We start from the raw sequence: 15,167 nt of genomic DNA on the forward strand, positions 1-15,167 counted from the left end.
AAACTGACAGGTACCCCTGCTTATCCTTTTAACTTAGATCTGCTAATGCATGTAGGTAATGGTGACAAATGGAGACAGACTCCAAGTGGAGCCACTTTATGGAAAGTGTCATAAATGGCTGAAGTGCCTCGGCCTCACTACAGGCTTCACCTTTTGAGTTCTCCTTCAGTCTCCCTAACACTGGCTTTGCTATGGAACTGTTTTGACATTAAAAATAACCACCAGCCAGTGTATATAGTGTCATACGCCTTTAGTCCAAACACTCTGGAAGCAGAGGCCAGAAGATCTCTGTGAGGTCTACACTGTGAGTTCCAGGCCAGCAGAAATACATAGTGAGACTGCTTCAAAAGCAACAATCAGAACCCTATTTGAGACAAATAATATCCTCCATAAAGTGGATACTACATTATGGAAGCACATGATTGTAGCACGAATTCTAATTGTTCTTAATAATAGAAACTCAAAGAGTCAGGTATTGCGGTTAATGCTGAAGATCAGAGAAGCAAAGCGGCCAGCCACTTCTACCAATGCTCAGACCAAAGGGGAGATCCTGTCCTCAGACTGCACTGCATCCTCAGACTGCATCTCTCTTTTGTCTACTCCTACCTTATATTCCTCTCTCAGTCCAGCCATATCCCTTCTTCTCTTCACCTCCTTAGTACTGGAATTAAAGGCGTGTCATTCCAAGTACTGGGGATCACCTTTGCTTCTCTTTTAGACAGACTTAATCTTATGTAGCCCAGGATGGCCTTGAACTCACAAAGATCATCGGCCTCTGTCTCCCAAGTGCTAGGATTAAAGGCTTGTGCCACCACTTTCTGGCCTCTATGGTTAACTAGTGTGGCTAGCTTTGCACTCTGATCTTCAGGCAAGATTTATTTGTTAGATCATAAACAAAATGTCACCACACATGATTTTAAGTATTATCAAATTACATCCCCATATTTTACAAACTAGCTTCTTCTACATGGTGTCCTATGAACATCAAGCTGATTCCTAGTGGCGACTTGGATTCCTATTTGAAAACTATGCCAACTCCTCCTGGGTGTTCTGGTGATGAGACAATTTTCCTTAAGTTTCAGCCAAAGTTTTTTCACTATAGTATCTTATGAAGAAACCACAAAGTCAAGAGACACCACAGTGGCCAGATGAAGGAAAGAACTATTTCAGAGAATCATTGGGGTGCTTAAAATAGCAAGAAGAAAAATGAGCCATTAAAAATACTTAGCAATTAATTATATGATATAATCTGGCTGTACCTACCAAATAAACACTAGTGCTGAACTACTGGGTTTTTTGCTTGTTTTGTTATGTTTTGAAAGCTGTTCCTTTAAAATATTCTGGGGCTGAAGAGATGGCTCAGAAGTTCAGAGCACAAGCTGCTCTTCCAGAGGACTCAAATTAAGTTCCTAGCACCCAGGTTAGTTTGGTTACAACCACTTAGAACTTTAGCTCCTCAAGCTGTGATGCCTCTGCCTTCCCTGGACACCTGAACTCATATGCACATAGTCATGTGCAGACATACACACCTACGTATAATTTAAGCTAACAAACAATGACTATTTAAAATATCGTGTTTTGCACAGTGGTGGCTTAAAATGCAGAAGCTGTGGATGGTGGCATATTGCTATTCTACTAGCACTTGAGAGGCAGTGGTAGAAGGATCCTGTACAGTGTGTTTAAATCCCACTTCGGTGACATAGTCAGACTTTGCTAAAACATAGACAAACAAATAGAAAGTAATACACAAAGAAATAAAACTACATCAACAGCATAAAACCACGATGAGTTCAAGGAAATGTTTCTGAAATAAAGGGAACACAAGATTCTGGCAGTTTTCACTGCTTTCTAGCCCACGAATCCCGGGCCACTTCAACTACACACTCTGCAGCATTCTGAAAATCATTTGCCTCAAATGTAAACCAAACCAAGCAGAGACCTCCACAGGCCACCTCTGTGGGTGCAAGGTGCTTCTCCAGCAGGGCACAGGATCTGGGAGTTCTTCAAACACAAAGGGACAACCAGCCAGCAATTGACAACAGCAACACCTGCTCGGAGGAAAACTGACCTGATTGATGGAGTTGGCAGCACAGGATGCTAGACCCGTTCCCAGGGAAGTGAGCAGGAAGCAGGGCCAGTCAAAAGGGCCTGGAGCCAGCGCAAAGCCTGCTGAAGTGGTGCTCACGACGAGAGCTGCAACACAGCAACAGAAATGCCGGTCAGAAATGGGATTCCAGGCTAAAGCACAGGTACAGGAGGAGACTCCCACACATACCAGACGATGATCCTTCAAACCTGGGTGGATTTTCTTACATCTAAAAAGTTCATATTCTGGGCCAGCAATATAGCTCCGTGGGAAAAAGCTCCTGCCACCAAGCCTGATGACCTGAATTCAAACCTTGGGACTCACATGGTAGGAGAGAACAAACTCCAGTAAGTTGTCCTCTGAGAGCCACATAAACACCAGGGCACATACACACACACACACACACACACACACACACACACAGAGAGAGAGAGAGAGAGAGAGAGAGACAAATGTAATAATTTTTTAAAATCTGCATTTTTCTGATTCAGGTTTTCCAAATTCATCATTCACTTATTTATTCAACAAATATTTACGGACTACCAGTTTGTGAGCCATATTGTGCCAATGCTGGCAACTGTAAAGGATAAAGCTGTGCTCAGTGTTCTGACTACAGGGAGAGATGCAGGACACCTGTTAGTAACTGAACCACATAGCAGCAAACAGTGAAGGCTTGAACTCTGCAGTAAATTCTAGCTAAGCTGCTGGCCTGTGAGCCCCAGGGATCCTCCTGTCTCTGCCTCCTCAGAACTCACCCAGCTTATAAATGTCCACCATGTCAGGCTTCTTCCTATCTATCTATCTATCTATCTATCTATCTATCTATCTATCTATCTATCTATCTATCTATCTAGATTCTGGGAATAAAACTTGGGTCCTCAGGCTTGCTGAATGAGCCATCATCTTAGCCCTGGAGCTTGTTCTGGTTGCCATGACTGGAGGAAGAGATGCTGCTGTTTCTGGAGTGTTCTTCTGCCTGTATCTCAGTGAGTGCACAGGAAAAGCTCACAATAAACTTTCTGGTCTACTCTAACCCAGAAACTCTAACACCCTGATCTAGTTCCAATCTGTCACTACAGGAGCTTCCTCCCTAGGGGCTCTCCTGATCTCATTATGCTTCTCTGTGGAATAAACTGCGAACAGATCATAGCACCCCGCTGCTAGCAAAGTGTCTGGAACTGTACCTGCAATAACTTTTGGCTGTACTAAGTGCGATCATCTCTCCTCAGCTGGCTCACTATTGCCCAGTCATGTGGCTCTGGCTATTCTTTGACCACTTGGAGCCATGTGATTCAGGGTCCTTGTACGCTGCTTTATTGAGCTAGCTCTTTCTCTTTGTTTGGGTTTCATCTAAGATACCCTTCTTAGGGACCATTTAATGACCATCTCTGGTCATTTCATTAAAAGTAAGCCAGCTCAGTAACTCCCTCCCCAACATCACCCTTTTTATTTTCTACTGGCAACTCACCACCCACACTGGCTCCTTAAAGAAATGTGAGCTGCATGAAGGCAAGAGTCCTGTGGGAATAGTCCTGCTCTATTTTCAGGGTTATCATCATGGCAGGAATAGAGTAGTATTTACTGGAGGCAGAGGAGAAAAGGTGATGGCTGCCAGATTGAACTTTATGTCATTTGGTAGCCAGCTGAGGGTCCCTGAGCATCCACGCAGGAAGGTGATCCACAAGTAAAGTTTGGCCTAAGAGTAATGTCCCAAGCTGTGCAGGGGAAAAGAAACGATCTACAAAATGATCCCATTAATCCCCCATCAATGAGCATATTCCCAGTGAGCAAATGGGAAGACTAAAAAGTTCTAAGGGATATTTGGATTGGAGAACTGTCAGAATGTGGTATGTGGGAGAGGTGGGAAGAGAAAAGAAGGAAAAGGATGGGGAGTGCTTACACTCAGGCATCACAGAGAAGACGGAGTCAGCACCACAGAGGAGCGGCTCCTTAGGAAAATGTGCTGTGTCTGAGGGGCCATGGGAAACAGAGGTAAAAACACATGAAAAACAGACAAAGAACCAAACCAGAGCTCAGAAGAGACACTGGGAGACTGGAGCACAAGGCAGAGGGAACAGAAATCACCAGTAGTGTGTGCCCTGGGAAGGCGCTCTTGAAAACATCAGATCCAGATCATCACAGCCTGGGAGTAAGCATGGAGATGAGAATCATGAAGATGAGATGCATCCCTGAAAATTGCATGAGATGCCATAGCAGGAAAAGTTCATGGTGTCACTGGGATGATCTGGGAGAAGAGAGGCTGAGGGACTATAAGGTTTCCTCTCTTACAATCAAACTAAGACTGCTTTCATCCATAGATTAAGTCAGTCAAAAATAATTTGTGACTCTACTTTGGTTTAAGGTTTAAGCCTTAAACCAAAAATAAACTACTCAAAAACAAGAATAGTTAAATGAAAACCCATTAGAATATTATCAATATACAACTAGTAAACTCTAGAAACACCAAAAAAAAAAAAGAAAGAACAAATTTAGAAATCTGTTTATATTGTGGATCCTCAACTTTTTATATTGTGGATCCTAGCTCAAGACTGGAATCCCAGCATTTGGAAGGCTGAGATAGGACCAAAAGTTAGTTGGTAGTTAGCCTGGACTAAATGAAATAACAGAAGTCAGTTACCATCACAGTAGCTGACAAAGAGATATAATCAATGAACTGTTAAAAACAAAAGTAGCCTGAAGACACTTCTTAAGCTGAAAAGGGTATACAATTATAAGAAAACTTAAGAGGGCCATGGTGGCACATGGCTTTAATCCCAGCACCCAGCTCTCAGTAGGCAGAGGCAGGCCAATTTCTGAGCTCAAGGCCAGCCTGGTCTACGGAACGAGTTCCAGGACAGCCAGAGCTACACAAAGAAAACTGTCTTGAAAAAAACAAGAGGAAAAAGAAAAAGAAAAAACATAATCAGAGGAATAAATATCACAGTCTTTTCATTCATTCCACTATATTTGACTGGGCGGGAAACCACAGAAAAAACTTATGACCCACAGGTCTAGTCAATAAGCTGAGAAGATGCAGAAAATGATTTGCAAAAGACTAACAAAGGAAATGGAAAAGGTTTCAGAAAGAAGCAACAATGATAAATTTACAGAATGGGCTTAAGTTTAGAATGTACAAATTATGAATGGTAACACCCAGAAAGATGACAGTAACCACTCATTATTGTGGTAGAATTTGGGATTTGGAAGACCTTTCTAGAAAGGATCACAAGCCAACAAAAGAATGCATTTACTGACTTCATCAAAGCAATTAATTGAAGGGAAAAGGAAAAGAGAGTTGATGAATTGTACAAGCAACACTGAGCAGAGCAATGTCCTTATACAACGCAGCTGCAATTAAACTTCACATTGATTTCCTGGGATTCATTACATGGAATCATTTTGCAACACCAGGATCCCATTAAAAGTGAATGTAATATATTCTTTCATTAATAACTCTTGAAATTATATTTTATTTGGTAATCTAATATTCTGTCCCTTCACAAATAAACATAAAATCAATGCTGCCAACCAAGCATGGACCATTCAGTCCAGGAGCCACACTGCAAGCTGGTGCCTGAGAAAGCCCAAGGAAGAGTAATATCCCAACTCCTCGGAGCTTAAGCTAGCCTTGCTCCAGAGTGGGTGGTCAGCCAGAGAGCTCCATGCTTCCCCTTTAAGAGTGAGCAGCAGCTCCAGTCAGCTGCCACCACTGAGGCCCAACTACGGTCCCATGAGTCAGTCTGTTGTGAACCACCCACTGGACTAGCCTACATGTGGCCTGGGCATCCTGTTTCCAGGCCCATCACTCACAGGTTCACTTGTCTACTTGCCTCCTCCAGGGGGAAGGAACAATTTCTGTTCTCTATAATTAAAATGTTTTATTTTGTAAGAATCACAAGTACACCCTGACTGGCCTGAGGAAACAAACACCCTGCCTCAACTTGCTTATGTGAGGCCACCTGCTGAAGACGTCCAGGAAATAGTGACACAGCAGCCGGAAGGGACACTGGGCCCACGGTCCACAGGTTGGAGGACAAGAAGTCTACTAAGCACTGCTGAACTTGGACCCTGAACTCCAAATGAAGATGATGATCCTGACCAACAGACACCCTGACTGCAGCCCAGAGAGCCTGGCGGAGAACCTACCACACCAGATATGAATATCTCCCTTAGGAAAATGGCAAATAATAACTCTGTCTCAAGCTGCTAAGTCTGTGGCAAGGTTGGTGCCTAGCAAGACTAGAGCAGCAGTGCAGGGAGCAGAGGGAAATGTACTCAGGGACCACTCCCAGGCCACTGCAGCATGCAAGGTGGGAGACTCAAAAGTCTTTGCCAGGAGGCAGCCATGTAAACAGATCTCAGGACTTCATTACTAAAAGAATATGAACAGTTAGATACAGGAAAGAAACAAAACTTCTAAGCTCAAAGAACAACAAAGTGTTAAGAAGGAAAATTATAAAATGTTAAAAAGGAGTCAATCAGTCTAACTTCTCTCTTGGGACAATGCTAACCCCAAATCTGGTGACAAAAAGCTACGACTCCCTGACTGACTCCTTGGGGCTATCCTACAGTGCCCTCACATATCCAGTCCAAAGCAACATCCCCGACACGCCTACCTACCAATGCAGTTTCCGTCTCTGCAACAATACTTTCTTGGTACAAAGCTTCAATTATGCACAAGCTACCATGCTCCAGTCTCTCCTCTCAGCAAAGTATCCGTGGTAACCAATCACGCTTGGATTCCAGACTCCTGTAACTGTTGATGCTAAGGACACTTAGTGGAGGCACAAAGGGTTTTCACTTCACCAAAGCACTCAGCACAGTGATGGTGAATATCAAGGGCTTAATTAAGTGGTGCTTTGTAGCTACTAACATGAGCTCCCTAGCATTCCAGAGTGGCACCTCCTCAGGCCACTCAGCTTAGACGTCACATACCAAAGCATCATGTAAAGGGACAGAAGGAAGCACAGCAGCCAAACCCTGCTCAGGATGTGGGGGTAAAGGAATAGGGTAAACAATTTACAATGCCAAAGTCAAAGTGTCTTCACGTGTACTCAAGCATCAAAACCACTGTGTTTCAATAGCGGCATGTGGCCACCCCAGAGACAAGAAGGTAAGAAATAAGACTTTCACTTACATTTGATTCTCATTCTCTCTCTGTCTCTTTCTGTGCCTCTGTCTGTCTCTCTCTCTCTCCTGGGAACAGAACCCAGGACCTTACATGCTAACTAAGCACAACTCCAATTCTTTCTTTTACAACTAGCATTTTGCACATCTTAAAGTGAATCTATCAGTGTAAGAGTACATGAATTTCGTTAAGAAACAACTGTGTCTTCTGTAATGTTTGTATCTAATAAATTCTGCATATATTCCCGTACAGTGACACTTTCCACACAAGGAAAGTAATTAACAAAGTTGGAGAAAACTGATCTAGACAAGCAGCAAAGGAAGCACCAGGAAAACCAAGTGCAAGCAGTTGGTTTTATAAACAGGGAGCTGCGCAAGTTAGCGCAGGCTCAGCAGGAAACAAATGGTAGTGTATTTAGTTCTCTACTTTATGGAAAATTCTCTAGTAAGTGCTCCAAAGACTCATTTTCACAAAGATGAAAATCTCACTAAATGAAGGGAAGACACCCACACACTTACCTAGCACATTACAACATCAAAAGCAGGCAGTCAAGCTTTAAGACCCCATCCTCTCTATAGGGCTAACAAGAAATTCCACAGATTTCAGGAGAGTTTTAAAGAGCCACAGAGGAGAAACCTTAATACTGGCAGAGTGTGTCAGGACCCCCAGGTACACACTATCCGCTGGGAAAGAGGCGGTTTTATCTGTCACTGTCAACTGCCATTTTTTAAGACGAGGCAGATTTAGCCAGCATCCCTAATTCCAGCGTCACTTTCCAGAGTATACTTTCCAGAGGCACTATTAACCCCTAGAAAGGTCTTCCCTTTTCTCATATGCAAGAAGCTTCCATAGAAACTAAATTTCATTAAACTGTTTAGAGGCCTTGTATTCCAAGATTCATAGGTCTCTGGCCACAAGCATAACCAATGCATGTCTTTTCATTTCTCAGATTGTCAACTGGACCTCAAGGCTCATGGTCCACCCTGGTCATCTACATACTGATTTCCCATAAACTCTGCCTTTTAATGCCCTTTTATTTTTTAATATTCACTCCCCAAAGAATTAACTGAAAAGCAAAATAGTGATGAGCCAATCTGGACAACGACTGATTCGGACATACTATCTAGTAGGAAGAGTAAAGTCATTAGTTAAATGACACTTTGAAATTTTCTATAGACTTCAACTTACCGATAGATCTAATACATCTAATTGTCACTGGTGGCAGACACTGTGCAACGTAAGTTCAAAACCTAAGCTGTGTTTTCATTAAGGCTTTTTAAGGAGAAGCTGAGAACAGGTAGCTAATGAGTTGGTATGAGTATCCCTGGGCAGTGGTACAATGTTTGGTTAGTAGATCTGAAAGTTCACTGTGATATGACTTAATTCAGAGGCAGGAGGTAATCTCTTTTATATTACTAATGAGACTGTGTCTTTTACTAAGTAGCTGTTATTGAGATAGCCATGTTTGTCTTTGTTTCTACTAACACCCTATGCTTCCACTGGTTAAATTTCTAATTTCAGTGTGGTTTTTAGGCTTCCCCAGCTGGCAGCCTTTTTGGAATTTCCTAGTACAGTCTTCTCGTCAACATCCATATCAAAGGGATAACAATTATTATGGGTATTGTTAAATCTTGACGAGAAGTCACCTGATGAGAGACATGATATCAATCAGAAGTAACTGATTATCTCCAATCACTTTGGGTGAAAAGGTAAAATGTTTCATAGAGATTTAAAATAACAGCTGCAGAACTGACTAGGTCTCCCCCTCCCTCCTCCCTCCTTCTCTCTCTTTTCCCTCTCCTATATACTTAATGACTAAGTCTGGTTTGAAAGACCTAGGACCAAATTAAGCCTCTTACCTTCAAATGTACTGAGTCACACTGCTACCAGAATGAACTGTTTCAGTATGGTTACCAAAGCAATTCACCAAGGAGCATTTGGTTTGCATTTAGAGTTAGCATTCAGCAAAGGGCAATCAAGTGTCCCTGAGCCCTCATGAAAATATAAATAAGAGCTGTTTATACACTAAGCTAATGCCACCAACAAGTGAGACCGCCCAAATAATGTTTTCAATTAGTGCTTTTCTTTGAACCTGAGACCCTTTCTGCTTTGATACCCTTTTCGAAGGCTTCCCCCCTTTTCAATTAAGAATTATTTCTTCTCAATACATCTTTCTATACTCAATAACTTTACAACCTTCTTCTTTTTCTTTGAGATACAATGGTCAGATACTTAACAACCTTTCTATAAAATGACCCTCCAAAGCCAAAGTTCAGGCACAAAGGTTAAACTTCTGAGAAGTGGAGGCATGGTCCCCAAAAGGAGTTTGGGAAGAGGGAATTGTTAGGTAGGAAGTTTCCACTGCCACAGTGATACTTTTCTCAGCTTCTTACCCAAACTATTCAGTGTGAATGACCACCTATAGGCAAGCACTGAAAACGAGTGTTTTCATTCTGTCTAAAAGTACTCAGTACTTTGCTTCATCTGACTACTGCCGCTGGACCAACACATTGTTCTCTCTCTCCAGGCCTAATTCCACACAGACTTGGCTATTTCAGGACTCTACTAAGCCATTGTCATTGCCTCCTAGTGATGAAGTGGCAGCGATGATGCAGCAGTGCTAAGTGCATCATCACTCCAAGCAGCCAGTACAGCGTTCAAACAAGAACAATCTTCAACATGCTGATGACTAACAAATCAAAGTCTTTGACAATTCTATGAGCTCAAAGGGCTGAGTGTTCACAAATTTGATGAAGATTTAAGAATAAAAAAGTGGGGCATCCTCAATACTAGAGATATGCTGAGTAGAAAAAAAAAAAGTGGCAGACTACAGACTTCAGGACACAGTGTCAGTAGCAAATAAACTAAGGACCAAGAAACACAGTAGCCTAAGATCACTGGGTTAGAAACAGTATTCCTTAGCTGCCCTTCAGCATCAAACCACTACAGTACAGTAAAATACAGTCATGGAACACATTACAGACTTCAGACACAAACAGATCACATGCAATGACAGTCCCATAAGATGTTTGTGGTGATACGTTATTTATGATTTATTAAAGCTTGCCTGAGGGTTCAGAATGCAAAGCTAGCCACAAGCTATAGAGGTCAGGCAATGGTGATACATACCTTTAATCCCAACAATCATAGTAGCTAGCCATAGAGCCAGGCAGTGGTGGCACATACCTTTAATCCCAGGAAGGAGACAGGCAAATGGATCTCTGTGAGTTCAAGGCCACCCTGGCCTACACAAGCGTGAAGAGTAACAGAGCTCACACCTTTGATCCCAGCACTTGATCACAAGCCTCTAATACCAGCACTAGAAAGGAGGAAATGGGACTGCCATTTCAGCTGGGTAGAGGTAAGAGCTTGTAGCTTGGCTACTTTGCTTCTCTGATCTTCAGCTTGACGCTTGAACCCCGATATCTGTCTCTGGGTTTTTATTAATCATGATACAGATGTTATCACTTAGTGTCACTATGCTCACGCTGGTTCGTGTAATTAACACTGTGATTTCTGCACAACAAAGTCACCTACCAGAAAGGGTCCATCACTAAGCACTGTAACCTTATAATAAATCATTTGCCATTAATAGGCTGAGCAGTGACTAAAATGGTAGAACAGAATCCATTACACTTTTTTACTATTGAGTGGCTAGTTCCTGGTCACCTCCTTGTGTGCAAGGCAATAGATACTAACCAAGTGAAAAGTGATGGTCAACAAAGGTTCAATCTAGAGAATATTCTACAAGTCAGCTCACCACACACATCACACACTGGTAATGGAGCTGCATCATGTGATGCTAAGAACTCTGTAAAGAACAGCAGAGCTGCCTAGTCTATGAGGAGAAAGGTGGGCTGTGTGTCCTGGAGACAGATGGAAGGGCTGGCTCAAGAGCTTCAGGATGAGAGACTGGGACAGACTCTCCCCACCCAGAAATGAAGTCTCTCAGAAGGTAAATATGGACTAAACTACACCTCTGTCTTTACAAAGTCACTGGATACACAACAGAACTTCCTTTGGTATTCCTGACATCCAAGTTTACTATTCCCTCACATTTGTGGTTTAAAAAAGACAGTGGTAAAATTTCAACTACAGCAGAGTTTAAAGGGTTTCCAAAACAACATATGGACAAAATCTTTCTTCAGCATTTACAACCTTGGAGCATTCTTTTGATACTTCTGTTAGCGTTTCATTCCTTAATCTTAAAAAATATTTATTATTATTGTTTATATGTGTGCATGTGCACATGTGTGTATGATGTGTACATGCATGTGTATGTGAGTTATGGTGCAAGAGTAAGAGGGAGGACAACCCTGTAGAGCTGGTTCTCTCATTCACCTGTTCGTGGATTCTAGGAATCAATTTTATCAAGCTTTCAAAAAAGAACTTTTACCTACTGAAACCCCCCCCCCCAATTTTAATGGTATGCTACCATGTTTTGCTTTGAACTGAAATCTGAGCCCTCAATATTACTCCCAAAGGATAATTATGCACCCAGCCAAGTCTAGCACACAGACTGGGTGCCCTCAGGAGCTTCTGACAGCCTCCTTCTAGCTGGTGGCCTGTTTGGGGCTGTAGACTCTAATAGGAACTCAGGTATCTATAGTAATGGGTGGGGGTTAGGTAAACAGGCACAGGGAAATAATGGCATGTGGGAATTCCCCTGCTGAACTAGTCCCATATGCAGTGTGGAATGAGAAACAAGACAGATTTCTTCAAGTTAAGAGGGATCCGAGAGGGGGAGCTCAGAACTTTCCTCTCTAAGCATGCCATGGCAACCCTCTGTATCGGGTCATCAGTTGAAATTCAGATTCCCAGGCTGCAACTCAAGCCAAGAATGAAGGAATCTTAGGAGGACATGCCTAGAAACTTGCATGAAAATAAGATTCCCAAGGATCTCAAAGGCATAAGAAGTTATTGAAATACTGGAGAGCTTATTAGGCTGGGATTTCGATGTTGGGGCTTTTAAAATGATGAGTATCAGAACTCAGCCACATTTTACAACACCCCTTGGGGATGGTTGCATGCTAATCTGGCCAAAGAGACAGCAGAGGCGCCTCTCAGCCGCTTCTCTTCCCCTTCTTGTAAGGTGGTTCCTGAACTTCTGCCTTTACCTAGAGGACGAGGAGGCTGTAGAAGACATCTTGGGGTCTTAGGGTCCCACACCATAAACCCGTGTGAGAGGGAAAGAGGCACAAGGCATCGTGGCAGTATCATGAAACACTGACACTTGACACAGTGACGGAGCTGCTGCTCTTTAGAATTTCTGTACAGGCAGTTGAGCCCTTTCTCAGTTCTTCTCTCCCACAGCCTAGCCCAATCTCAGTTCTTCTCCCCCACCTGTCTTGCTCTATCCTTTAAAGCTGCCCATACTGTTTGAAAGTGATTTTCATCCTCAGGAGAAATTTATTTTTACCTTTTTCTAGCATCAAGGATAGCATTTTACACTTAACTAGTTCAATCAACATGAAGTTGAATTTAAAACCAGTAAATCCCAAATTAAGAATTATGTGATGAGAAAACAGAACAAGCTAGCTAAATGCACTTTCATCCACGTAAAAAGAAACTGGTTAATGGCTGGAGAGATGACTCAGTGGTTGAGAGCATGCTGGCTGCTCTTCCAGAGGACCCAGGTTCGATTCCCACCCACGTGACAGCTCACGACTGTCTGTAACTCCAGTTCCAGGGGATCTGAAACCCTCACAAAGACATACATGCAGGCAAAACACCAATACACATAAAATAAAAATAAGTCATTCAAAATACAAGGTTGTCTTTTTTATTTTTATTTTTAAAGCCAGTGGTGGTGGCACACACCTTTAATCTCAGAACTCAGAAGGAAGAAGCAGACAGATCTCTTAGCTTGAGGCCAGCCTGGTCTAGAGAGAGAGCTCCAGGACAGCCAGGACTACACAGAGAAGCACTGTCATGAACAAACAAATAAAACCACCCACAAAACAAACTGGTTAGTTTTTGTCAGCTTGGCCTGTAGACAAATCTGTGGGGACACAGTCTTGATTAATGATTGATGTGGGAGAGCCCAATCCACTGTAGGCCATGCCACCCCTGTAGCAGGTAGTCCTGGAATGTATTAAAAAGCAAACAGAGCAAGCCATGGGGAGGAGGCATAAGTAGTGGTCCCTCATGGTCTCTGCTTCATTTTCTGCTTCCAGCCTCCTACGCTGACTTCCCTTAGGATGGACTACAGCTGTGAGATAAGATAAAACCTTTCCTCTGCAGGTAGCATGTAGTCACATCAGGGCTTATTAGAGCAATACAAAGCCAAGTCAGGACAGAAACTGGTACTAGGAGTAGAGTATTACTGTGACAGGCCTGAGAGGACTATAGAAGTGTTCAGACTTCAGCATGGAAAAACCATTGAGCTCTCAAACCTTAGTGAGCTGTTCTCTAGGAACATGCAAGACACTGCCGAGAGAAATACAGAGGACTGAGGTCTGGCTTGGGAAGTTTCAGGTGGAAGCTGAGCATTCCTGAAAGACTTCACTGGAGGCATTTTGTATTAACAATCTGTAGTTTATGGTTAGGTAGAGCCAGCTTTGATCAACAAGAGATGAGCATCACTCTTCTGGGGAAGTATTTCCTCAAGGGCAGAGCTGTGGTGCAGATAGGACAAAGGCTGCATCACCAAGGTGACTGCCAAACGTGGTAATGTGTGACTCTCCCACCCTTACTAGTTTGGGCAGCATGGAAGCTAGAGGACTTTCAGGTATTGGAGAGCAGCTGAGGCTTGGCACCATGAGGCAGAGGCAGAGTCACTAAACAGAGGCCAGAAGAAGCTATTGTTGAAGATGTAACCTCAGCATCCGTGGAGACCCTAAGACACTGGAGATGCCAGGGTTTAGGGATGACCACCAAGGATATTGGCAGGTGTGGAATGTAGCTGGCCAGAGTTTACTTGTGCTTCAGATGGCAGAACTAGAGAAGTGGGTCTGCCTAAGCTCTTGGGGGCCCAGAAGATCATGAGTGAATCCCAGACATCAGACACTGAGCTATTTACACTGTTGGACTTTGGCATGATATAACTGTTCACTGGTTATTTCCCTGTTGGAGAAAGAAGTATGTAAGTTATATTTTTTCTTATTTTGCAGGGGTTCACAGTTGAGAGATTTTGAACCTTTCAAGAGATATTTTAAAGAAACTGGACTTTTAAAGTGCATAAATTTTTTTGAATGTGGAACTTTTAATGTTATATTATGTTTAATAGAGTGTTATTAATACATTTTGAGGGACAAACAAGAATGGAAAGGTTATAATTTAATAGAGTTGTATTTGTGTGTCAAGTTGACAAGGGAATTGTTTAATTTTTTTGTCAACCTGACACAAGCTAGTGTCATGTGCAAAGAGGGTAGTTGATAAAATGTCCCCACCAGAATGACCTGTAGGCAAGACTGTGGGGCATTTTCTTGATTATTGATTGATGTGGGAAGGTCCAGCTAACTGTGAGTGGCACTACTCTTGAGCAGGTGGTCCAAAGTTGTGTAAAAAAAGCAAGCTGGGTAAGCCATGGAGAACGAAGCAATAAGCAGTGTTCCTGCATGCTCTCTGCTTCAGTTCCTGCCCTGAGTTTCCTGCATGATGAAATTCAAGCTGTGAGATGAAATAAACCCTTCCCCCCACACAAGTTGCTTATGGTCGCAGTGTTCATAACAGCAATACAAAGCCAAACTAGGACACAAACAAACTGAATAAAAATGAAAATGGATAAAACTACGTGTTTTCAGTAAATGGTACAGAGAGGAAACTAATGCCTCAGGAAGTATATTTTAAATATAGGTTATAGAAAGCTTAAGGCAGTTACTGAGAGATGAATAAACTACTCTCATTATCTGAAAAATGATGCCTATGTCCTGCTGGGGATAGAACCCTGTAGGGAGCCGTCCCTGCATTCTCCATTACAAGATGGCGCCTGCATCCGGCAGGCACCGAATG

The 15,167-nt window shown here is 42.7% G+C and overlaps 1 protein-coding gene across 1 annotated transcript in view; it reads right to left on the reverse strand.

Annotated features, from left to right (window-relative positions):
• LOC100764018 (protoheme IX farnesyltransferase, mitochondrial) overlaps window positions 1–15,167 on the reverse strand; it is a 112,939-nt gene that overhangs the window by 80,653 nt on the left and 17,119 nt on the right. The window contains exon 4 of the mRNA XM_027427153.2: window positions 2,069–2,193. Within this exon, the coding sequence (XP_027282954.1) occupies window positions 2,069–2,193 (125 nt within the window). The remainder of the gene's footprint in view (window positions 1–2,068; window positions 2,194–15,167) is intronic.

Source organism: Cricetulus griseus, chromosome 7, assembly GCF_003668045.3.
Source record: "Cricetulus griseus strain 17A/GY chromosome 7, alternate assembly CriGri-PICRH-1.0, whole genome shotgun sequence".
NCBI lineage: Eukaryota > Metazoa > Chordata > Mammalia > Rodentia > Cricetidae > Cricetulus > Cricetulus griseus.